The 27,090-nt window shown below is 43.6% G+C and overlaps 1 protein-coding gene across 1 annotated transcript in view; it reads left to right on the top strand.

The window, feature by feature from the left end:
- Positions 1 to 27,090, top strand: part of LOC121865078 (tektin-3-like) — a 76,092-nt gene that overhangs the window by 9,106 nt on the left and 39,896 nt on the right. The window contains exons 3-7 of the mRNA XM_042364412.1: positions 9,088 to 9,169; positions 9,304 to 9,536; positions 10,244 to 10,353; positions 15,440 to 15,588; positions 16,662 to 16,884. Coding sequence (XP_042220346.1) covers positions 9,088 to 9,169; positions 9,304 to 9,536; positions 10,244 to 10,353; positions 15,440 to 15,588; positions 16,662 to 16,884 — 797 coding nt within the window. The remainder of the gene's footprint in view (positions 1 to 9,087; positions 9,170 to 9,303; positions 9,537 to 10,243; positions 10,354 to 15,439; positions 15,589 to 16,661; positions 16,885 to 27,090) is intronic.

Below are 27,090 nucleotides of genomic sequence, written 5' to 3'. Positions count from 1 at the left end.
TATAATAATCTTTCACAACTAACTGTTTACCACCATCTTGGCACTTTAAAGTGACATTAGTTTCATCAGGAAAGAAAAAATATTGCACATTATGCAGATGCGCATGAAAAACAGTTTTCATAGAAATTGGCCTATAACTACATTGTGTTAGCGCTGTGCGTACGTTAGTTTGTATGACTACCAATTCACATACCCCTTCTGCAGCAGGAATAAATGCGAATACATAGGCTGGACATACGTGTAAATGTAAATATGACGATTTACACCGTGATAATACCCTAGGATCATTCAATCCTAGCAAGGTATATTCTTCATTAATTAGCAGAAGTTCTTTTGGTCTATCCAGAGTATACAGTGTGTCATTAACACACAAAGGGAAGGGTTCCAAATGTCATGCATTAAATTTATGTTGCCCTAGCATAGGTATGTGGACGAGAATAGCATTGTGCGTGAGAGTTGACTCCAACAGAGGGTAATTATATTCTACCTCATGATCAGGTAAAATTAGAGTTAAATGATAAGTCAACTTGGCTATTTGTAATGCTTCAAGAAAAGTCTTCACAGGCACAAGCTTTGCATCCACTTGTCCTAACCCTGCATCCACGATGCTTGCAATTAGTTCATTCTTGTTAGTAATTATATCTTGAACAAAACTTTTCGCAGCATACAAAAACTCAGAAAAATAAAGGAGCCACTCCAACGTAGGGACTGAATTCATTAACTTATAAACAACCCTAGATAAATGGTTAGACTCAGAAGTAATCTCATTAACTTTTGATTCTAAGGCACTAATTGCATGAAAAATTTGAGTAATAACACGATTTTGCTTAGAAACAGCTTGATCGACAATGTTCATGTGGTCTCCTAGTTTAGCTATAGAACATCCTCGGCAGTTGCTGTGCCAAATACAGTGCTCTGTATAAGACCAACAAAATTAAACAATCCTCGCTTTCTTCGTGTTTGGGAACGAACTTTCTTTGCAAGATCATTCTGAGACGCTGGAACAGTCTTTCCGACAGCAACGAGAATCTTGTGAAGGGTTCCAAGACGAAGTGGCTGAAGCTCAACAGTTTGTGAAACCATTGCCGAAGTGCTTGGAGTCGTACGGAGATCATCAAGGACAGTCAAAACTGTAGTTGAGCATTAATGGGTTCCATCTGGCGTGGAAGCTGGAGCAGTCCGTGCAATTCATATTTTATATTCACCACGTCTTCAACAATGAGAACGCGTCCAAGGTGTGCAACAAGCTTAAGGACATCTGTGGATATATCCGTCAACATAACGGTGCCACAAAGCAGTAGGAGCAGCACAATGATGATCCAAGCCATTCTGTAAGAGTTTCAATGAATTTTAATATATCTTTGCAGAACGAAGTTCAAACAATAATCATTAGGTACACTTTGTTTGTGTACTGTTTGAAAAGATGTGTCCGTGACATCATTAACATTCGTCTGAAAAGATGTGTCTATGACATCATTACCATTCTTGGGTAATAAATCTTTATAGCCCTTTTTAAGACGGTCCGCATGCACTACATCTGCGGTTTGTGCGTTCGGCTTCCAAATTTTAAACCTGTTGCCCGCTTCTTTGGCCATAATGCGGAATGGACCAGAAAATTTGGCTGAAAACTTAGAGTTCCTTTCAGGTTCTCTCACCATAACAGCATCGCCTGTTTCTAACATCACAGGCTTAGCTTGTTTATGTTGCTTAAAAATCATTTCAGCGCGTGACGCTGCTAAATGTTTCCGTACTTGGCCATGAATATCTGTAAAAACGCTGATCTGTTTTGTCTCGAAATCATCCATATTGTAAAGAGAGCATGGCTTGTCCGTAAGTACGTCATACGGCAGACGCTTGTCTATGCCATAAACAATATAGTAGGATGATTTGCCGCCAGAGCTATTAATCGAACCATGAATAGATGCTGCAACTTGCGGGCAAAGTATCTCTAGGATCTTGCGCTTGGCTCTCTCGACAAAGCCATTAGCCTATGGATGGTAGGCTGCAATTAAACTTTGTTGTATTCCATATTGTACAAAAATTTGTGCTACAAACTGATTTTTGAACTCTAATCCATTGTCGGAGAGAAGAACCTTGGGCGTAGTAAAAGGACATATAAGATTCATCACTAAGGCATAGGCCACAATCCATTGTCTGAGAGAAGAACCTTGGGCGTAGTAAAAGGACATATAAGATTCATAACTAAGGCATAGGCCACAGATTCGGATGATTTATCATTCAGTAGGACTAAAATCACAAATCTAGAAAAATGATCCACACACACTAGGACGTATGAGGATCCCTGATGACTCCTCGGAAGTTGTAACAAGTCTATTGCGAACTGTGTCAAATGGACGTTCTGGTGTAGGATATTGTAGAATTGGAGCTGGTGACTTTGTAGTAACCGTATGTTGAGCACATGACAAACACTTAGCAATATGCAATTCTGTCTTTCTTCATAGTTTTCCAAAAATATTTTTTTCTAATACCCGCAAGGCATTTGTCACGTTCTTAGTGAGCTATTTGATGAACATCGTGGAACAATTTTATAATCGTTTCACACAACGTGTCAGGTACGACGATTTGTGTAGCTGTACCGTGAGACGTCTTCTTGGATTGATGGAGTATGTTATGTCGTAATTCAAACTGACTGAGCGGAAGAAATAATTTTGGAGGCTTAACTTCCTCTCCCGACTCTACTGTAAAGCAAAAATGACTGCAGACCATAATGGATCGCCCCATTGTTCATCCTCTAATTGTGAAAGAGTGAATGTAGATACAGGCATCACTGGTGCAATATTTCTAGACAAAGCGTCGGCGACCACATTCGCTCTTCCCGGTAAATACCTAAACTCTGGGTTGAATTCTTGAATGGTCAAATACCAGCGTGCTAATCTGTCTGATAGATTTCTGTCATAGAACAGTTCTGTTACTGCCGCATGATCCGTACGGTTATTTTATAACCAAAAATGATATCTTTAAATTTTTTCAGTACCCAAACAACAGGTAACGTCTTTAAACGCATTACTGAATAACGTGTTTCGGCATCATTAAGATTACGATTTGCAAAAGCAATCACTCTAAATTTTCCTCTTGAGTCCAACTGCATGAGTACAGCTCCAAGTATTTGTCCTGAGGCGTCGGTACACAGAGTGAAATCTTGAGAGTAATCAGGAAATGCTAAAACATGGGCATTGGTAAGCGGTGTCTTCAATGCAACAAAACTATCTTCGTGTTAAGCATTCCATTCTATAATTGCATCTTTCTTCAGTAACTTAGTTAAGGGTGACGCTAATGTTGCATAGTTGTTAATATAAGAACGATAATATCCAGATAAACCAAGAAAACTACACACCTTATCAACAGATGTAGGACTTGGGAGCTGAGCTACAGCCTTAACTTTATCATCAACTGTATGAATGCCGTCAACTACATGACCAAGGAAATGGATTCTGGATTTTAAAAACTCACATTTAGAAAGCTTAATTTTAAGACCTGCTGTAGAAAGTTTTTGTAACACTTCACGCAGTTTTACAAGATGGATATCGACATCCTTACTGACTACTATGAGATCATCCAAGTAAGCACAGACTGTGGTACCTATCAATCTGGCAAACTGGGTGCTGATCATCCTTTGAAAAGCCAGTAGGGCATTTCTGAGACCAAAAGGCATCCTCAGAAATTCAAAATGGCCCAAAGGAGTACTAAAAGCACTAACCTTTCGGGATTTTTCATCGAGCGGTATTTGCCAATACCCGCTAAGCAAATCTAAATTGCTAAAAACAGAGCTATCCTTGCCTAAGGACTGTAAAATATCACCCAAGACAGGCATAGGGTAACTATCTGGGATAGTATTTTCATTTACACGCCTAAAATCAATAACTGGGCGCAAACCCAGAATGTGTGATAACCTTCTCATTCAACATAACCTGAACCATGTCCTGAACTACAGCGCGCTGGCTATGTGGGAGTAGGTAAGCTGGTATGTATATTGGATTCGTGTCCTCTTTTAAGGATATGTGATGTGAGTTTAAATCTGTGTGCTCCAACTGTTCCCCTGGTAAAGCTACAATGTTTCTGTAGTTGGCAAGCAGCTCTTAAGAGTCTAGTCTTGCCTTGAGGATGATCAATCACTCTAACATGTGGTGATATTTGATCTATCCTCTCCTGCCTAGTTTGTTCAGGTGGAGAAAAAGTACTACCAATTGGGAATTGCGTAGGCTGTGGTACAACATTGTTATGATAAACTAGAAAATCACACAAAAAACATCCCTCTTTCAATATTCTAAGAGCGCCTGTTCTGTTAAGAACTAGAACATCTGTTAAGCCACCAGGTCTAATCGTGCTCAGTGTCGATTCACACGATAAACCTTTAACCTCGCACGTTTCCGGTAAACATGCTACATCAGTTCCCGTGTACAGGTCAGGTAAAACAACAGTGGCTATGGTGATTTCCTCATTCTGATAGTGGAGAGTACCCGTTAACACTGCAGGTACAATCTTCCAACTTTTGCTGCTATAATCACGCTGGGAAAGTGAGTCTGTGAGGTCTTGATCTCGCTTTGACTCGTTATCCACCTTCCTCCTAATGGACATGATTGATAACACTTTCAACCTTACGGATGGCAACGGTGAAGAATTACGCATAGCATTGTAGGAAACACCATTAAATATAATAGAACTATTACGTGGACGAACATCTATAAAAAAATTCTAAGTGTCAGTAGACCTATCAACCCTTCAGCTGGACTACATAAAAATCTGTACACAGGGAAATACCACATCTAGAAAAGCGTAGCAGTAAAGTTACCATCCCTGCAATGTTCAGCTGCGTCCCGGAAACTCCTTCAAGATCGGTGTCAGTAGGTCGAAATGAAAAATCTCCGTGAGGGAATCTACGTTATAATTCTTGATATGAGGCCAAACCTAATACATTTGCGCACGCACCCGTATCAATATCCAGAGCCAACATGATAAACCCAACTCTCGCCGGAATCGACAACACTTCCGCTTTGTTGAGCGCCGCTATTAAAGAGGCTGCCACAGAAGTGCGGTCGGGCTTTGGTACTGATGTACCTATTCTTCTTCGTTCTGGCACCGGCGCTGGTCTTCCCCCGACTACTTGTAATGATAACGACGCGCTATATGCTGCTGTGTTACCTGGGGTCACCCTACGTCTACGCTCCTAGCTCTTTGCATCACGGCACAGTCATCTGTGTTGTGAGAGTCAAACTGATGGTACACACACCACATATCAGCTTTGTGGCCTGTCACAGACGTAGTCTTTGTAGACGCTGCATCTGTTTTGGGTGGTCCATGTCTTTGCCGTTGGGCCGGTGGTTGGATGTCTCTTTTCTTTCTTCTTGACACCACCACTCTGGAGTTGGTAATAAAAGTCCACTTTATGACCTTTCTTCTTACAATGGGTACATACTAAAGTTTGTCTAGGTTTGTTACCTGGATTGTTAGGAACTCGTTATTGCATTGGTGCTACAGGTGTAGTTGTCCTAGATGGTGTGAGTACGAGCTGACTTAGAAGCAAGTTTATTTGCGTAGTCTATGATCAAATCAGTTTGTACATACTCATTATCCTGTGCACGACAATATATAGGGTCGCGAACTGCCACAAGAAAACTAATATGTTCAATCAATTTTTCAACATTTTCTTTAGACATTTTGCCATCATCATCAAACCAGGGCGATCCACCAAAATTAGCACGAATGTCCTGACAGACATCACCAGCAATGGCGACACTCTTCATCGGAGTTTCTGCCCGAACCACACCTGTCAAACGGTCAAGCCACCTTAACAACCAATGTAAATGTCCTTGCTGTGTACCTGATTCAAAAATACCAATTAGAGCCTTTTTAAAATATTCATACCTCGGGTCAGCAAGAACACTGGCGTCTAAATGTTCACTTGCAAAACTACCTTGCGGGATATGAGAGCGAACAAATGACTTCTTCGCATCATCTCCTGTAATCTGAACATTTGTCATGGTATCCTCACATGCTCTTAGAAATGTAGTTACCCAGTATCCATCTTCCCCTATGAAATCGCAGACCAGATCGCCAAGCGGTAACACTTGAATAACGTTAGAGGAGTTAGTAGACATGCCGGCGTAGGAGTTAGTAGACATGCTATTTAACTTACTCCTAACTGAGGGATCTTTTGATGGAGGAGGTAATAAAAGGTTTTCTGACACACTATCTTTCTGTGGAGGAGAAAGGAGAACCTGCCCGGAATCAGGCAATGTATTATACTTATTACCTGACCTAAGGGTTCGACGGTTTATATCGTCAATGATTGGTCTATAAAATCTTCACTACTCCTGACAGAAGGGTCTAGCTTTGATTGCGCCTGTGTTTCGTGCGCATATACTGAATCAATTTTTTCAGTGGTAACCTTAACCTTATGAGCAATATCTGAATCGCTAGTATAATGCTCCGCCAATTTAGTAATGTCCCAAGACGATGACTTAGAAAGACGGTCCATTAATATGCAAATGAATCACATCAAAATTTATAAAAAAAAAATACTCTTGCCTTTCATTTACAGTAAAGAACTTTACTAGTAAAAATGAAGAAATTATCAATAAGTGAATAAGAGATAATTAATACTGGACTATACGTTCTTCTGTATCTATATATATTCATATAAAAAGTAAGCAAGACACTTATTAAATTAACATACCCTACACGATGTCTATTTATGTAGAGATATGCCGTCGAATATATTACTGTAGGTATATATATAATGTTCCTAAAAATACCTATGAATGTAGTCTTGAGTCGACGTACAAAACGGGAGCCGTAAGACGCAGTCCACTGTCACAGCTGACTCAAGGTCACGGTGAGTGGGTCGGTGAGTAGGTCAATGTCCTCCATGTTGATAGTAGAACAAGTGATGTCTCCGTTGCGTAGCAACTGATTGATGCTTCAAGATGGCGACGGTTGAGTCCACTTCAACGACAGGGAGTCCACTATCCACCAAAATGCTGACCAAGGGTTGTGGGTTCGCTGGGTTCGCTGGGCAGGTCCACCACGAATGAGAGTCAGGGGTTCTTCTGTGTGACAAACCTCTTGTAGCCCTGTATGTATCGGACTCGCTGGGGACACACACCTGCAGTCACGAACAGCCAAAACACTCTGTTTAAACAACTTGTGACGTCTAAATGATGTAAGGTCCACGTGTTGCCACGTAGGTATGTGGCATCACTGCAAGATCCAATGGTCTGTCACTGGGGGGTATCCGTGCACAGGATGTTGAAAGTTGACGCCACAAATTCTTCTCCACCATACCTTGTTGCCAGAAAGGGGTGTTCCCAACCTTCCACATTAGGTAAAAGTTATCAATAACTCATAAATAGTTATTGAGAAAAAGAAATTTGTACATCACTTTGGATGACAAAATAAAAATCACTCAACGTATAACGTCTCGCTACGGGATATTATAATACACTTTGAAAAAATATAACACGTCACTGCTTTATGTTTTTCCGGTTGTCGTAAAACACTTATGACTTGTTATGTAGAATGTATATATATAAACTGGAATGTTGTTATGCATTACCACTTTCGTGCCACCTATGAACTGGCCCTTTAACCGTTGATTCTTGCTGGGTTAATGGGGCTGGAACATGTCAAACTATATAGGGTTTTAGTAGCGAAGCCCAACTGTCCATTCTGTATTTATTAAGAAAATATATTATATACTATTGCAAGTGTATATCACCGTAAGTTAATCACTGTAGCTATGAGTGTTAAAATGAGGACGGAGGCTATATTAAATAGGTCTTCTAAATACGTTCTCCTTGTGTGAGAGAGTGAGTAAGAATGCTCAAGCAGCTGGCTTCTATATGCTGACCTAACACTGTTAGGGCCGTGCCTCAAGGAACTTACCCATCACGTGATGTGACCATGTCACCTCATAGCCAGTGGAAAGTTACAGGGGGTGATATGATTATATAAACCCAATGTACTGCCCTGACATTTATATAAGAATTAAGGGGCTAATACATGTTTTCATGCGCGTGTTGTCCCGTGATAGTTAGTGTGGCCAGCCGTTCAGAAAGGACTCGGTCCTCAACTTCGGCCCGACCTAGGTGGGCTAGAAATTGTGGTGCGTGTACATACTACGTACGTACAGGCAGTACATTTCAAGACAGATTGCATGTACTCATAGTTCCGTGTGGTGTCTTTTTTAAGTCGCTGTTTACCGAAAAAAAAAAATAATCAAGCGGATACATTTATCTCCTGAAATATTAAGCTATATCCTTTATATTTAATAATTTTATAAATCTACTATTAGGTAGTTGTTGATAACTTTTGGTAAATAAACAAATTATACTTTGAGAGACAGATTTTCTCACAAGGCGCCCAAATCAGGTTCTAAATAGACTAGTAACTCGAGTGCCTTGTTCAAATACATTTCTTTTGTCAACTCCTCGGACCTATTATGTACACATACACATTTAAGCTACTTAACAATCTAATACTTTGTAGAGTGTCTGTGTTTGTGAGTGTAGTGTATCCTCGGGCAGTGTGAAACAACGGGCAAGTTTCTTTACTCCATTTGCCCCTGTCTACCCAGCAGTAATTGGGAACCTGGATGTTAATCGATTTGCGGATCGTATTCCAGGGTAATGGTTAACCACTGCAGTTGGCGAATTGCCCGGTCTTCTCGGACTATTCCTTGACATGGGTTATGCAACTCGTTAACTTAGGGTGTGGTTGTAATGTTGCCGACAGCTTCTACACCTTCAACAAATTTACGCCTAGGTGGCCATAGGGCCGGCCATCCTTGTTACACGAGGGGCAACCATTATCCGTGTTTGAGTGAAGGGTTTGTGAGTGTAGTGTACTGTATCCGTGGATGTGAGTCTAGTTTATCTTTGCTTGTGAATGTAGTGTAACCGTGTTTATGAGTGTATTGAATCCATGTTTGTGAGTGTAGTGTAACCGTGTATATGGGTGTAGTGTATCCGTGTTTGTCTAGTGTATCCGTGTTTGTGTAGTGTAGTGAATCCGTGTTTGTGAGTATAGTGTAGTGTATATGTGTTTGTGAGTGTAATCTATCTTTCTCAGGCAACTTGGATCACTACAGTCATGCTGACAACACGCGCGGAATATCAGAACGAGTCAGAGATGATGCCGTCCGACTTGTAGGGTAAGTTTACTTATGACTGAGTGTTAACGTATGCCAAGTAATTTGTCTCTCTTTTAGTTCACGGTCTGCTAGTTCATATCTTAGTTATTTATGTATGATGTCTTAAATGATGTAATGTATGATGCTCCTCGCAGTTACACGTATGATAGGACGAACATCGCCCAGAGGGAAAGTTCTCAGCGTCTGGGGGAACGAGTAAGCGACATAACCTTCTGGAGGAGCGAATTGATGCAGGAACTTGACCGAATGTTGGCCGAGACGAACCGACTCAATGATTCCCGTCGCGCTCTAGAACACGCTTACAGGGACACGGAAAACCCCTTGCATGTCACCAAGGAATGTCTCTACTTTAGGGAGAATCGACAAGGTAGGAAGTCGTGTCCTATCTCACTTTAACATGCTCTCAGAGACACTTAACCACTCCCATGTCACCAAAGAGTGTCTCGCTTATCGTTTCCTATGTTACTTTAACACGCTCTCAGGGACACAAAACCATTCGCATGTCATTCAAAGAGTGTCTCTTTGTGTCATGGGTTGTCTTGTGAGTTTTACATTTCCATATTTGGGTCAGTTACATCGATATTACAAGAGTTTTGTCATTAAATACACGACCACTCAGTGTATGACGCAATAGTAACTTAGGGTTAAAATTACCACAATAGCTTTAGTGATCGTTATTAATTGTTCAGTAATTGTAGTGAAGGTAAGAGAAGCCTTATTTTATAATAAAAAAATAATAATTAACCCCTATTTCTTATATAAATTACCATTTAATAAGAAAAGGAATTTGTCACCAGTTAAAATTTCCTGTTTTTCATTTAATGCGAACGAAAGAACAAACCGTATAATTTCTTTGCTTTTGCTATTAAAAAGTACCGGAAGTTGAAAAAATTACCTACTTCTCGCCTGTGAGGAACACTGCACTTCTCCCATTCTTTAATAAAACGAGAAAACATTTTAAAACTCTGTAAATTGTTCCTTATTTACATACTTCAACAAAATTAAAGAAAGGGAAATAAAATAAAAACATAAGAGAAATAAAATGATGAATAAAACATTATCTTACTTGTTGAGGGATCGACTTGGTGAGGGATCATCCAGAAGAGAGTATGCTGAGGGAAGTGGATACCATCAAGGACTGCCAAGCGCGTATGAAGAACCTCCTCGATCGTGTCAACCTTCAGGTAAGTAAAGTTCTAATCTAACCTAGCCTAAACTACATTATTATGCTGTCATTCGAAATGGAGTATGACGATCATCCAGCTATGATACAATGACATGAGTTATTAAGGATGTCACCGAAGTTGGTAAGTTATGAGGAGACTAAAGAGGCCGATACAGGACCGGCAGGGTCATTCACAAATGTTGCACATGTGCGTTGCTACATCTAGTGCGGCAGGGGTGGCGGTAGCGTCTTTCCGGCGTTTGCGCTTATCTGCCTCGGTATGCAGTCAGGCTAACTCGAAAGTATTTACACCTTCTCGTGTGGTGCTCCTCCAAGCGTTACGGTGTGGAGTAATCGTCTCCCAGGTGACGGGGTCGATTTGGCACTTTTTCATGTTTGTCTTAAGACTAATCTTATACCTTTTCAGTTGCCCGCCAGTATTACGTTTAAAATACATTAGGTGACTATAAAGTAGCTACCTTGGCAATCTAATGTCGTCCATGCCGGTAACATGGATAGTCCAGCGTAGTTGTTCATGGATAATGGTAGCCTCGATGCTCCACAGTTGGTGTCAGCGAGAATACTGGCATTTGTTTTTTTGTCTTCTCAGCGAATTCGGAGGATGGAGCGTAAACTACGTTGGTGAAAGTTTTCGAGTGCCTTGAGGTGCCTCCTGTATATGACCCATCTGATCCGATGTTAAATCTCTTCATTGATGTCTACAGTAGTGGAGAGGTGGGAGCCAAGATACTGAAAGTGGGTAATATTAGAGAGGGTAGTACCATTAAGCTAGATGGATGGTGGAAGTGTGGCTGAACCAGGGGCAGGCTGAAAGAGGATCTGAGTCTTACTTACATTCACTTCTAGGCCGAGGTGTGCATACGCATCTGTAGAGGTGTTCAGGATCTCCTGTAGGTTGCATTCAGTGTGGGCAACAAAGGTAAGGTCGTAATGAAAGCCACTTTGTTCCTGCTTGGAGTCATCTTATGTTGAAAAAACCCTTCATCCGATACTCGATATCCATCCCCCGCCCCCGGCTAAATTGACACTGGCATGAGTAAGGAAGGCAGCCAAGAAAATGGAAAAGAGAGTTGGTGACAGTACACATCCTTGTTCTACCCCCTTTAGGATGGAAAATAACTCAGATTGGGTGCCAATATGCAGTACACTGCCCTTCTGTCGTTCATACAATCGCGCAGTTGCCTCATGATGACGATGAATTTTTGTAGGCAGCCAAAAAGGCTGAGCGTCTGCAAAAGGGCTTTCCTGTTGACTGAGTGGAAGGCATTGGTTAGGTCGACGAAAGCCATGTACATGTCATGTCACTGTTCTCTGCACTTTTCCTGTATCTGGCGGGCAGTAAAGTTCATGTCAGTGGTGCCTTTTGATGGTTTAATGCCACATTAAGATTCTGGGAGGAAGTTTTCTGCCTCAGGAAAAAGTCTGTTCAGGAGAACTTGGGCAATAATCTTGTCAGCTATAGACAGCAGCGAGATCCTTCTGTAGTTGCCACAGTCTGACCGGTCTCCCTTGTTCTTATAAATTTTGACGATGGAGGCATCTTTAAAAGCTTGGGGGAATTCCTCCTGCTTTATACACCTCGGCTGGGATTCCATCAGGCCCTGAGGCTTTGCTATTTTTCATCTATTTGATGGCAGTAGCGACCTCATCCAGGGATGGAGGATAGCTGAGGTGGGCGAGCTCTGGATGCTTAGGGACCATTGGGTGCTTCGGTTGAGGAGTGAATGGTAATGGTCTTTCCAGCACTGGAGGATGCCTTCTTCATTTTTAATTAGGGAGTTACCGTCAGTTGAGAGGAGAGGGGCTGCACCACGAGTGATTGGCCCATAAAATGTTTTAGTGGAATTGAAAAATTCGCGCATATTGTGCCGATCTGCAAGTTTACTTTTGTTTCACATGCTTTATTTTTAAACTAGCGAAGTTCACGCTAGGCAGCCACTTTCTTCTTGGGAAGGTATCAGCTTTGGTCCAAGACGGAGGGTTATTCTGCCAGTCAGTTAGAGCAGTATGTAAAGTATATCATTGACGAGTATATTGATTTCCTGGAAATTTTCATCAAACCAGTCCTGGTGCATTCTTACGATCTGGCCAAGGGTCTTTCTGCAGGATTTTGGCATGACAGTGTCGAAAATATCCTAATTGGCACTGGGATTTGGGTTATTTGTTGTTGGGTTCTTTATCAGCCCATGTTTGAGCTGTTCTCTGAAAGCATGTGCTACCGCTGGATCCTCCAGACTCTTAGTGTTAAGACCTCTTCTGGAGGCTTGCTGCCTTCACCGTTTTGGGGTGATGTGAACTGAGAGCTTGGCTCTGACGAGCCGATGATCAGCGTCGCAGTGGTCTAAGCCACGCATGGCACGGGTGATGAGGATATCTCAGCGATCTCTTTCTCTGACAATGATTCAGTCAATGAGATGCCAGTGTTTGTATTGTGGGTGTTGCTACAAACCCTTGAATTTGTCGGCCTGCCTAAACAAGGTATTGGTGATAGCGAGGTTGTGTGCAACACACTTGCTGGGGAGGAACAGACCATTGGGATTACACTTGCAGAGTCCATTTCTCCCTATGGTTCCCTGCCAAATGTCAGCATCCCTGCCAACTATGGCATTGAAGTCACACGGAAGCACAACTTTATTTTCTATGAGGATGGAGGTATGCACTGATGAAAAGGGCATTACGTAAGTGATTCAGTGGGACTCTTCGCGTCATAAGGCGCTCGTTGATCCGAACAGTCATTTCAGTTAGCTTGTTTAGGATATGTTAATGGGTGGCAAAGCCAAATCCATAAATGCTTTTTCTCTCTGCAGCAGGCTTACGCTTCCAGAAGAAGGTATAGCCAGACCCCCTTTTGTGAGTCCACCCTTGTCTGGGAGCTGGGAGTCACTATGACGATGTTAGACCTTGCCAGCTCTTTTGCCACAAGGGCGGTTCTTCTTTCGGGATGCTCATTTGAGCCAGTATCCACAAGGGTCCTGACATTCCATGCAGCAACCGTAAGATGTTGTATAGTTTGTTTTTGTTCTGATCTGTCATTATAATTGTTTTTTCGACAGCATAAGGATGACCTTCCTGGGTGTGGTTGCCCAGTCAGGTTAGTTCTTTAGGCAGACTATGTGTAGGGCACCTTTTGTAGCCCCCTCCCCATGTGGGGTGAGCAGAGCGGTTTCTTCAACGGGCTGCCCAGTCGCACAGACAAGACAGGATTGCACTGCTGCCTCTATCCCAGTGTATAATCAACCGTCATCTCTGGCTGTCCCCGTCGCCACTCGTCCATCGCCAAAGGACTTTTGAGGGTATAGGGGTTTTGATGATGATGAGGAGTATGATGACCTGGATAATGGCTGCTTGTGAGTTGATTTATGTGGTGAGGCAGGAGCTCAGGTTGCAACCACACATCTTTGTTCCCACTTTTCTTGATCCAGTGGTGCAAGAGTTGCAACGGCTGGAGAAAGGGTGAATTGCCATGAACTTCTGATAGCCCAGTTTTGTTGGGTTTCGCCTTAGTAGCCTGTCCATCATGCATTGCCTTCGTCCGCCAGTGTAGTCATTTGATTCCCATAGTGGTCACCTCTTCCGCCCATACTGCCGTTGGGGTCTTGTTAGAGCTCTGTAAGCATGTCTGCTTGATGCAGGGCTCCACCACAGATTTTATGTTCGGGGTTTACTCCCGTAGCCTTATACCTACCAAGGGTAATCCGCAAGTTAGCGGGGCGAGGGTTGGTAGGTGCCAGGACGTTTCCACATGCCAGTGGACCTATGCGTCGTCCCGCTATGTCCCACTGCTACTCCAAGATCCCCTGCTTGTCTAGCCTGGGCCCACGAGGAGGCACAGCAGGCGTATTGATGGTGAAGAGGCTGTGTACAGGTAGGGGACGACTTATGCAAGTTTCTTTCCTGTTCACCACGAGCTATCCAGCGGCGGCAGCTGAAAGCGAGAGGGAGCAAGTAATGCTTGCACCTTAACAATAACATAATGCTGCCACACTAGACGCACACACACACACACAGACACACACACCTCGGCGCAGAATACTCCGGCTACACCAACGCTCTCTCCACCCTGGAAATGCCATCCCTCAGTGACCTCCACCACCAAGCACTGGAAAGGTTTGGCCGTGGACTACTGCACCACCCTCGCCATCGCCACCTCCTGCCACCGGCAGTCCCCCACCCACCTCACGCAGTCCGCCACTACAACAAAATTCAGCCCATAAGAGCCCGCACCGATAGATATAAGAATAGCACCATCCCATCTATTGTTAAAATAATAAACAACTCCTGATTTATGTACTGTACTGCCCTGTAAATGTATTCAACGCATATCATTATGTCTAACTCAAATGTAAGTTTGTATATTTTCAACTACTGGCTGCAACTCTATTAATAAACCGTTTATTATTATTATTATTACCTAACCTAACCTAAAATTAATTAAGTCTTACTTGAGATCAACCATGGGTGAAGAGTGCTTATCTGGTTTTGCCCTGACGTAATGTAACGTAACGTAACCTAACCGAAAACCCTTGATTACACGAAAGTTATCAGCAGGTTTAAGTGAATTTAAAAAAAAATGAAAATTTCACTGTAAACTGTAATTTCGTCATTCCAATCTTGATTTACATTATGGTAGCATTATTTCATGAAGTCTAAAGGTAAACTGCTTAAAACAGTAATAGAATTTACTCATAATTTACTCATAAGGAATTAAATCTAAGCCTCTAAGTTGTTTGATAGGGTTTCATGCAGCTTATAACTGCTTTTGTGACTTAACCACAGTTCACTACCTACTCTAATCTTCTCTTGGTGTCTAGGTGCTTCCTCAGTCACACAAACTGGGGAAATTTCTGAGCTTTTGTCACCAGAAAAAAAAACCCCTAGAATTGCCACTGCCTCTTACTACTTCCCCTACCTCTTCCACTCACCGTATCTTCCAACCACATCTCCCTCTCCTTACTTCCCCCACGTGGTCTTCCCCCACACACTCTGTCTTCCCTGTGTCCCCCTCTCACTATGCCCCCACTCACCTGACCTAACATAACCTAGCTACAACCTCCTCTCATTGGCGTGTCTATGTGTTCCCTCAGCTGAGTCGTAATAGGGCAGCCCGGCAAGACCTGGAACACGATACGATGAACAAGAATCACTCATTAACCATCGACCACACCCAGCACTCGCTCCATAACCACTCCGCTGCTATCACGTATTATCCTGCCGTCGAGAGGATTGATAACACGTAAGATAACGCCTCTATGACCTGGTTTGGTCAAAGATAGCACCCACCTGACCTAGTTAGACCTAAGATCTACTCTCCACTCTATTACCCAGCTTCGAGGGCAACCAGATGCAGGTTTTGAAAAGAGTATTTTTAAGTACTATATTTTAACCTAACCTAACCTAACCACATGTTTAGTACTATAATAATATTATATAATTATAACAAAACTGACATTATATACTTATTATAACTTCAATACAACATGTTCGCTACAACACTAATAAAATAGAATTTTTACAACACATTAGGCTTTAGCTGACCTACAATAACATCAGTCTGGCTTTAACTGACTTACAATAACATCAGTCTGGCTTTAACTGACTACAATAACATCAGTCTGGCTTATCTGACCTACAATAACATCGGTCTGGCATTAACTGACCTACAATAACATCAGTCTGTCTTCTGACCTACAATAACATCGGTCTGGCATTAAATGACCTACAATAATATCAGTCTGGCTTCAACTGACCTACAATAACATCTGTCTGGCTTATCTGACCTACAATAACATCAGCCTGGCTTTAACTGACCTACAATAACATCAGTCTGGCTTATCTGACCTAAAATAGCATATGTCTGGCTTATATGACCTAAAATAACACCTGCCTGGTCTTATCTGACCTAAAATATCATCTGCCTGGCTTTATCTGTCCTAAAATAACATCTGTCTGGCTTATCTGTCCTGGTATAACATGTCTGGCTTATCTGACCAAAAAAGCATTTGTCTGGCTTTATCTGACCTAATATAACATCGGTCTGGCTTATCTAACCTACAATAACATCTGTCTGGTTTTATCAGACCTAAAAACCATCTGTCTGGCTTATCTGAAATAAAAGAGCATATATGTAATTATGATAAGATATTCCTATAAGAGCGAGACTTAATGATAAATTTAAACCTAACCTAACCTAAAACACTTCAATAAGTTCCTCCATTTACGATACATGTTCAATTGTATCATCAGGAGAGAGAGAGAGAGAGAGCTCCCACAACTACACCATTTCCTCTATTTTTATCTTACTCCCAGTGTCAGTGTGCCGGAAACTTGGGCAGAATTCAGCAACCGGAACATACAGCAAAGCCAGACCGAGAGGACCAGCTCACAGCGGTTACGTCAGGAGGTAGACGCCCTCATAGCTGCCACCCACCAGGATATGTGGACCGCTTGGGCATCCTCCAATACTTCCCTCACTCATCGTGCCGGGGAGACGAACGACACAAGGAGCAAGTTGCTAGCTCACAGAGACAGGGTGAGTGTGACTCTTTGAGGAATGAAGGAAGAGGGAAGGAACATGTCTAGGAATGAAGGAATAGGGAAGGAACATGTCTAGGAATGAAGGAAGAAGGAAGGGACATGTCTAGGAATGAAGTAAAAGGGTAGGAACATGTCTCGGAATGAGGGAAGAGGGAAGGAACATGTCTAGGAATGAAGGAAGAGGGAAGGAACATGTCTAGGAATGAAGGAAGAAGGAAGGAACATGTCTAGGAATGAAGGAAGAAGGAATGGACATGTCTAGGAATGAAGTAAAAGGGAATGAACATGTCTAGGAATGAAGGAATAGGGAAGAAACATGTCTAGGAATGAAGGAAGAAGGAAGGGACATGTCTAGGAATGAAGTAAAAGGGTAGGAACATGTCTTGGAATGAGGGAAGAAGGAAGGAACATGTCTAGGAATGAAGTAAAAGGGTAGGAACATGTCTAGGAATGAGGGAAGAAGGAAGGAACATGTCTAGGAATGAAGGAAGAGGGAAGGAACATGTCTAGGAATGAAAGGAGAAGGAAGGAACATGTCCATGAATGAATGAAGATGGAAGGAACATGTCTAGGAATGAAGGAAGAGGGAAGGAACATGTCTAGGAATGAAGGAAGAGGGAAGGAACATGACTAGGAATGAAGGAAAAATGGGTGACGAAGAAGTAACATGTTTAGGAATGAAGGAAGAGGGAAGGAACAAGTCTAGGAATGAAGAAAGAGAGGAGGAACATATCTAGGAATGAAGGAAGAAGGAAGGAACATACATAGGAATGAAGGAAGAGGGAAGGAACATATCTAGGAATGAAGGAAGAATGGGTCATAAAGAAGACGATGTATTTATAAGGTTGTTATCGCCGCTGGCTTGCGCCAGTACGGGCGTTTGCTGCCTTACCCGAACAAACATTACATCTCTCAGCCTGTGACCACGTGCCCCTCCCACGCTTCCTGTGACCTCCTAGATGTGGCGGCTGGGGGTGGTGTTTAGCCGGCAGTGTTATCGCCGCTGGCGTCAGTGCGGCGTGTGCTGACGCAGATCGCCCTCTCGCCCCCCGCGACCTGTAACCTCGCCAGATGTGGCGGCTGCGGGGAGGAGTGGGTTTGCAGGCGAGAGGTCCTGATTCTGCTGAGTGTATAGTTTAGACTTTTAGAGGGTGGCGTGGCCGCCTGGCCTCCACGCCAGATCGCCCTCTCGAGTGATGCTGTGAGGACCAGCCCTCTGCTAGCAATGATGAACACCGACTCCCAATCCTGGCCGAGTTTTGTGCTGGAACAATTTACACAGTACTATTCGGAACATCTTGGAGCACCATACTGGTTCGCATTGACCCGCACTTGTAAGTACAGCCAAAGTGATGACTACCCCTAAGTACTGAAATATTGTGGACTAATTATGCCTACTCGTTCTTGCCTTATCTGGAGCAATAAGACAGCGCGGAATGAAGTGTAACTAAGATTAATAGAGTTATGAACTTTGTATCATGACACTATGATCAATAATCAATTATAATTAAGGTAAATTGTGTGAGACTAACTAATTATGTATCAGAAAGATCACCATGTAATACTAATGAACGCCTTGTTCTCTGCAGGTTTTCACCACATCAATAAATATTGAATGCGTCAAAAGGCGGGTTTCAATCATTTCCTTCGACTTGCCCGTCACCTGAACGTCCTTAACCGAGGCGTTTACAGTCAAAACAAGTACAGGAGTGCGTCGAAGGGAATTCCCGACCGCCAGGACTACGTGACGCCACCACCGCCGGGAGTGCAATGTGGGACGTCGGCCAGCCTCCCACAGTGGGTGCAGCATGAAGTCCACCCATAGTGGGTGCAGCGTGGAATCCACCCACAGTGGGTGCGACGTGGAAACGGATACATAGTGCGAGTGTTGTGTGCTTGAGTGACGTGTTTAAATTACCCGGACAGTGCACGTACGGGGCTGTGAGCGTTCTTTTCGGACAGCGAGCCCGCGCACCTAGTGAGCAAAGGTTTCAGAACACCCGGACAGTGTCGTAATGTTTCGGTCTGGGCAGATGGGCTGTTAGCGTTCGCTCGGACACACACGTCCGCACCACTTGTGAATACAAATGTCTGTCTCCACGCCAGTGATTATAACGAACAGCTGATTAGCCTACACCAGTGACATACCATGGTTGTACTTATCAGGCGTGCAGAACACCTACATAGTATATAAAATATCAAGTAGAATATGGAGATGTTCGGGGTACTTGGTTCTAACTACAGGAGTGAACATAAACACCTGTAGAGTTCTGTAGGTTCTATTTAACGGAAATATACAAGGGCGCTTACAAGCGCGGGTAGTCCTTACACTCCTATATCGGTCAACTGACCTCTCTCTGACCTCTCAGGCGACATGTGGTAAGTGGTACATTAGCAGCTTCCAGATGTCGCCAGGCACATTTATCTAAGCGTGTGGAGACATGAAACAGTGGCATTGCCACACGCTACTGACTAGGGAAGTAATGTATATAAATAGAGTACATACATGGTATACATACAACATACATAATATACATACACCTCCCCCCCCCTATACACTCATAGCAAAGTCTTGAGCGGACCTTTTCCTGTGGATCCGTTTTGAGCGTCGAGGGGCTTGATCACTGGGGGGGATATGGGACTCAGGACTGGTGATAGGGTGTGCGGAAGGTGTTACGGGGCGGAGAAAACGGCGGTTCCTCCACCACACACGACCACTGGGTAACCGCACCTGGTAGTCCCGTGACCTGCCGAGACCCATGACTATGCCCACTTTGTCCCCAAGTAGGGAGGTTGGGTCCCGAACACGGACTTGGGTGCCGACACTCAACCTGGGGAGAGGACGGGCGTGGTCGTTGCATTGGGCGACGGCTCGGCGATCACATTCCACGGTCTTGGCCTGCCACTCCTTGGATAAGGACTGAGAGTGAGCAGGGACACAAGAACGGAGGGGGCGTCCATACAATACCAGGGCAGGGGAGCTTCCGGTGTAATTGGGTGTGTTGCGGAGCTCAAGGAGACCCAGGTCGAAGGCCTCGCAGTCAATATTCCCAGAAGGGGCCACTTTGAGGATGAGGTGCTTCATGGATTTCACAGCAGCCTCAGCGTGGCCGTTGGACTGCGGGTAATGAGGCGATGACAACACATGCCGGACTCCCCATCGGTCGAGGAACACAGCAAAGTCCCGGCTTATGAACTGGGGCTCTCCGTTGGTTCGCAGGCGCACAGGAACGCCCATGTAACGGAAGTAGTGGCGGAACTTGCTGATGGTGGCGGCAGATGTCGTATCATTACCACACTTGATGACAACCGACCAACTAGAGAGACGGTCGATGATAACCAGTAAGGACTCTCCTGACACACAGGAAATGTCGGTGGACACAGACACAAAGGGGCGGGTGGGGATGTCGTCACTCGTGAAGGGTTCCTGCTGCTGGCTGGGTTGTAGAACTTGGCAGGGCTCACACTCATGGACAACATGGGAGATGTCGGAGTCGATGCCAGGCCGGAACACAGTCTGTCTTGCACGCCGTTTGGTGGCCTCGGCTCCATGGTGACTGTCGTGGAGGCGAGCCAAGGTGTGAGGACGTGAAGCAGCAGGGACAACTACCGAAGGAGAGGTGTCACTGGCCAGAGGTAGGGGTAGGGCGGCAGCAGCGTAGTTGCTGCTCCCTTCGTGCACCCTGTTGGTGTATTTTACCTCGAGAATCGGTTTTGGGAAGTCCTGGGAGATGATGGCTAACTCTTGGCAATGTTTGTAGGACAGCAAAGGAGTCGGGACACCATAATGCACGTCAATCCAGGCTTGACACGACCTGTTGCCAAAGGTGACACGTGCATAGAGTGAACCTAGGGCTGGGGCCATCTGTGAACCATCTGCCGTGACGTGGAGGTCCTTGGGAGGCGGTCCTAGATCACTTGGAGAGAGCCCCAAGCATTGCAAATGCTGGGGACCGATGACCGTAGCCTCAGCGCTGGTGTCGGGCAGCATCTCAAGACAGGATGACACACTGCCATAGGTCACGATGACGCTGACGTGCTGGGGGACTTTGGTCCTGGGACGCGATGAGGAGTACACCCTCCTAATATGGGTCGGGCTTTGTCCGGGGTCGTCGTGCCTCTGATTTGGCGACTGTGGGAGGCCCTCACTGGTGGAAGGGCGCTGCTGCTTCTGCCGACGCTGTCCCTTGGGTATGTTTGTCGGGCAACACTTGTCGTATTGTCCAGACGGCCACACACATTGCACTGGATGCATTTGGCTGGGCACCGTACTGTAAGTGACCAGTGGCCCTTGAGGTCACAACTGTTGTAGGTAGACTCAGCACCTGGACATACCTGCGTTCCGTGCTGCCTACCACAGCTGTTGCAAAGGGAGCTGGGCGTCGGCGTGGTGGGCGTAGGCGTTAGGGTAGACTTCTTGTCTTTCTTGTATTGGGACATAGCCCGTACGGCTGTGGGGGGAGCTCGGATGGCAGAGTTAGCACACCTGGCAGCCTCATAGGAGCGACATACTGTCAATACATCCTTAAGAGAGGAGGAAGAGTCGAGGGAGGTGAGGCGTTGGACAAGTTCCTCGTCCTTAACACCCATCAGGATCACCTGCTTCAACTGGGTCTCCTCGCACTGCTGGTGATTACCGAGACATATGTCCATCTCTTCCGAGGCTCTCTTGAGTCGTACGTAGAAATCGTCAAAAGTCTCGCCCTACATCTTTTTTTTTTTTTTTTTTTATTGGGCACTCCTACATCATTGTGTAAGGTGAAGCGCAGAAGCGTTTACAGGGCCCAACAGGGAAGCATGCTAAGTTCACGCTTGCCTTTATGTCTTATGAGTTAAGGGCGTAGAAGCCTGAAGAGTCAATGGTTCATGTCCTCAAGTTATTGAAAGCTCCAACAACTTGTCCCTGAATACGAATTCGCAACTTTCGACTTACAACAGGTACCTACTTTACTGCTAGGTGAACAGGGACTAATGGGGGCTAGGAAGTAAGTCCAAACAACTTCCACTGGCCTGGGAATCGAACCTGGGACATCTCGCTTGCGAGGCAAGAACGGTACCGCTTCTACCACCGATCCCCCCGCCCTCCATCTGTCTACAGCTAAACACTTCCCTCCTGCGGAGAGCTTCATTCCGCTGACCTTTGATGTGCTGTTCTAGAACATCCAGTACCTCCTCTATAGACAACAAAGACGTCGGGGGCACTTGCAACGTGTGTTCCAACACATGCTGCATTCCCAAAGACAGGCACATACGTAACTGAACGAGTTGTTTAGGCTGTGGCAAGCTCTGGAGATCTACCATTGTAGCATAATCAGTCCACCATCGCCGCCACTCACGAAAAGTCTGGAAAGTCTCATCAGGCGTCAAGGTGGGTGGGGGTTGGACAACCACTTTGGTAGAGGGCGTTGACGAGGTATCTGAGCCAGTCGGTACCTGAGCAGTGGAAGGGCCAAGAGCTTGATTAGCAGTGAGGCTAGATATCAAAGCTGCAAACCGTTCGTTATCTTCCAATCTCCTTTGGTGGTCCTCAGCACGTCTTCTCGCTTCATCTTCACGCCTTTCCTCCCTCATAAGCTTCATCAGAGCAATTATCTCTGAGGACGAGGCTGAGGGTCGAGGGGTGTGGCTGGGAGATGTGTTGGGAGAGGGTGGGGCGTCGCTCTGACTGGTCATCCATCTCTGTAGAGCTGTCATCCGTCTGATTCATCCGGGCGCTAGGGACACCCCTGCGTGAGGCCCGGGGCATAATTACTTTATCTGTATATTGTATCTCGAATCAGTGTTGACCGGTCAGCCCGTCGTATCAACCAGATCTGAGACAACAAAATTAATTGAATACACAGATAAGTAACTTATATATATATATATATATATATATATATATATATATATATATATATATATATATATATATATATATATATATATATATATATATATATATATATATGAAGAAATGACTGCAGTCAGTGTGTTCGTGTATGGGTTGGTGTGTGTAGGCGCGGTGGGGGGTGAGCGGTGGTGGGGCGCGGAGCAACTGATGAGTTACCCTTGAGACACAGCCGGGGAAGGACGCGCGCTGACGTCGTTCTTCACCAATGCCCTGAAAAAGCCTTCCACCTGGGGAATCCTTTAAAACAAGGACACACACTTTAGCACTCCACACACGAGGGGCACTTAAGACACTTCACGGGAACTTGCCGTCACTGCACACTGCTCAAAACTCGTTGGTCATTCAAACGAATTTTGTGGGAGACAATGAGAGATTAGGAGAGCGATGGGTGATGGAGTGAGTTGACGGAGCGGGGTCTACCGGTCTTGTTTTTACACGAACGCACTTATTTCCACTTAATCGATCACTTGATACTCACTGCGCCATGGCGATGTTCGGGGTACTTGGTTCTAACTACTGGAGCGAACATAAACACCTGTAGAATTCTGTAGGTTCTATTCAACGGAAATATACAAGGCGCGGGTAGTCTTTACACTCCTATATGGGTCAACTGACCTCTCAGGCGACATGTGGTAAGTGGTACATTAGCAGCTTCCACATGTCGCCAGGCACATTTATCTAAGCGTGTGGTGAATGAAACAGGGGCATTGCCACACACTACTGACTAGAGAAGTAATGTATATAAATAGAGTACATATATGGTATACATACAACATACATAATATACATACAGAATATGTCCTTTCTCTAAATAAGGTGTTGTTAAACCTTATAAACACCTAAAAAACTATGCTAAAATTAAATATCTTACCTCAGATAATTTACAGTCAAGAAATATTTACTTATATTGAAATTTGGCTCTCCGAGAATTTGTAGAAATCTTATTGACATTGATAGTGATATTGAAAGTTTATTTAGCCAGAAGAACGCAGATAAAAATAATAATAATAATAATAATAATAATAATAATAATAACAACAACACAAATATTAATAATAATAATAATAACACAAATAATAATAATAATAATAATAATAATAATAATAATAATAATAATAATAATAATAATAATAATAATAATAATAATAATAATAATAATAATAATAATAATAATAAAGAACCATGAAAAATTACATAATTAAAAAAGGACTCTCCTTTGAACATTTTCAACCAACTGACAGTCCCTAGCATATCTCGGGGACCAGACGGGGTGACAGTTCTCCAGTTGGGGAAGCACTTCACTTTTGTTGATCTTTACGAGGGACGGACCGTCTAGAAATCTGAACGACCTTCTTATAAGACCTAATAATTTAGTTGCCTGATTTGCCTTTGTCTCGCAATAGCCCGAGGGCTTCAGCTCATTGTCAACATACACACTTAGGTCCTTCTCACATTGTCTTAAATAGTGCAGATTCTTCATCCCGTTGGGACATATGATACACTACACACTGCTTGCGGTCTTATAGAAAGTCTTCTATCCACTCTAGGACATTTCCCGAATTCCGTACCCTTCCAGTTTTAATTGTAGCCTTTCGTGGGGTACACTGTCGAAAACCTTGGTACATATTGTCGAGATTACCACCCCGTTCCAGAGTATAGCTGCCTACTACCTACTACCTAACAACAACTCTTAGGAAACATAATATCACCGTTTAACATAAGACTTCAAGCTTATTAGAAGAAAGGGACTGCTAACGACTGTAGCACCATCACATAATGGGAACACCACAGCCGATTAGAATGCCAACACGTGGTAACAATACGTTATATCTACAATAATATTATATTACTACATTCGCTCAAAGGTTATTGAGGATTTACAGTTTGTATACGAAGACTATTTCTCTGTTTCCCTAATTAAATTCACCTTAGAAAAGGACGCTTTGCATCAACAGTGGACGTCAGAAGTGACAACACTTCCATTGTTTATGTCCAAAACATGTATATTTTGCATTTCCCTCTTCATTTAAAACGCTAATAACAGGTTTATAAAATTGCTGACTCTTTTTGGGGTGTAAATATACCGCTAGTCTCCACAACTTACTGTTTAGTTCGAATCTTTTCTTTATTTCCCTACACACTACTACTAGAAATCTCCGCACCACATCTTCGTCAGTGTTCATGCTTATCTAATAATGGTCTGACGTTTGGAAGGTGGCATGTAATTGCGATCCCGAATATATCTGATTGACTGGTACATATAGAGAATCATCGGTTGGATCAATACCATGCATTTGGAGTTTGACACACTATGTAAATGGCAAAAGGAGTTTATCAATAACAGATGCAGTTGACATATGCTATACGGATTAAATGCAAAGTTGGGGCTTTACTCTGGAAAATCAAGTTTATTGTGTTGAGTTGGGGCAATATGTAATTCAAGATTCAAGTAGCAGAACACAAATCTCTCCTCAATTACCTTGATGTGGAAATACAGTTTGAAGGAGTTGCCACTCTTCGAGCATTCATGTAACAGCTTCATGGAGTGACAACCACCTCGTGGAACAGGCATGAAAAATTTGTGTGGTTGAGTTGACAAAACCCTGGAATTCCTAAACTCGCATTTCCTTTTGGCACTATGGGAAAGGTAAATGTACACATTTCTCAACACATCTTCACGAGTACGTGGCCATGTCTCTGCTGCTTCACTGGCACAGAGATGTATACTATGTGCAACACGTTTAAATGTGGTAATGCCAAGCATTTGAGCTTTCACTCTGCTAGTTACACAGTTATATTCGCCAGTAATGTTTGATGCCCCCAACTGCAGCAGACCCAATGAAGTTGTTCAATGGTATATCATGTGTAGTGAGGGACTGTAACAGCATGTTATATATTTTCACCAGTCGAACCCTGATTACCGTCAAATACGTTAATCAAATCCAGCATCGCAATTTTGTCATTATCTCTCCGGATCAAAATACTTCACTATCATTGCACGTGATTTACTTAATGAACAATAGGCACTTTCGTCAAGAATTACACTAAATTTATTTGTAGTTTCCTAACCAAGTTTTGAGTTGCACATTCCCCTAAAGCTTTCACGACGACCTTGCTCCTGGTTTGTTTCGTTGCCGTTTGAGCGGCTGTCTTGGAATCGGGAAAATTCGCTTATTGAGGTCGTCAAGATGGTCACATAAGCTAAAAGGAATATTAAATCTATTTGGTTATACTTGCAACTGAAGATTGTGAGATAACATGCTGCTAAATGAGTAAGGTTTCTGCTACCCTTACTTGGGACAGATTATTACGACCACTTATTGAGCAGTGCCATTACATTTTGGGCTAAAATACAAGAGGAAACAAGCACTAAGTCACCTGAATGGCATCATGTTCTGCCAAAAACGCTGCGAATAGAGAATAGAACAGTTGCTTTCGCCGCGGCGCTCAGTGTGGCCCCAGCAGGGGAAGACGTGTCAGGTTGATCAAAGGCACCGCCACCAAGCTGACCCTCAATGAGCAAACGTGCCACCCGGAGCAGAGGTGCTAGCTTTGAGGAGTTCTTCCATACCCGTATGCTGTCTTGAGGTGCGTTGACGTTTCAACGATGATGTCTCGGCACCTAAGTATTTATGGCAAACCTTATGATATGCCTTGGTCGGAGTTCCTGGTACTCAAGCTAGTCAAGTACAAAACGTCCTCCGCTAACCAATCTTCTTCGAAATGGGGAAGAGGAGGCATAACCTGGAGATGTCAGTTTTTGAGAATATGTTAGACGATGACTCTCACAAGCATTAAATGATCTCCGTGCACCCATGTGGTATGCATAGGATTTCACCAAATATAGTGGTATTGCAGAGAACCTCTAGTTGAACATAAGTTTACTTGCACATACAAGTAATCCACATAAAAGATATTAGTTATGTTTATTGAGTGTGTAATAACGACAGTAAATATACCAAATACCAAGGCAGACTGATGACCACATGAATCAGAGCCTCTTAATTCATAAGCAACTCCAAAGATATTAGTGAACAGTGATCCTAAAAGAAGATTGCACTATGAGATTCAATACACAGACAATTTAGTCGGAGTTATTTTGTTACAGTTTGACATAACCGTGATCCAAGGTAGTAAATATAGGTGTGTATTAAGAAATATTAAGTAGACCTCTTGAACGATACCAGTTTCCGTTTTCTATGTAAGAAAAGGCACGAAACTGATTCATGGAACACTTATCCAAAGGCAGTAAATAAAATAATTCATCATAATAAATACAATTAAACCAAATGTGAGACGATACTCGCT

This window comes from Homarus americanus, unplaced genomic scaffold (assembly GCF_018991925.1).
Source record: "Homarus americanus isolate GMGI-L3 unplaced genomic scaffold, GMGI_Hamer_2.0 scaffold2539, whole genome shotgun sequence".
NCBI lineage: Eukaryota > Metazoa > Arthropoda > Malacostraca > Decapoda > Nephropidae > Homarus > Homarus americanus.
The sequence above is the reverse complement of the archived record's forward strand: the minus strand, read 5'-3'. Positions and strand labels throughout refer to the sequence as shown.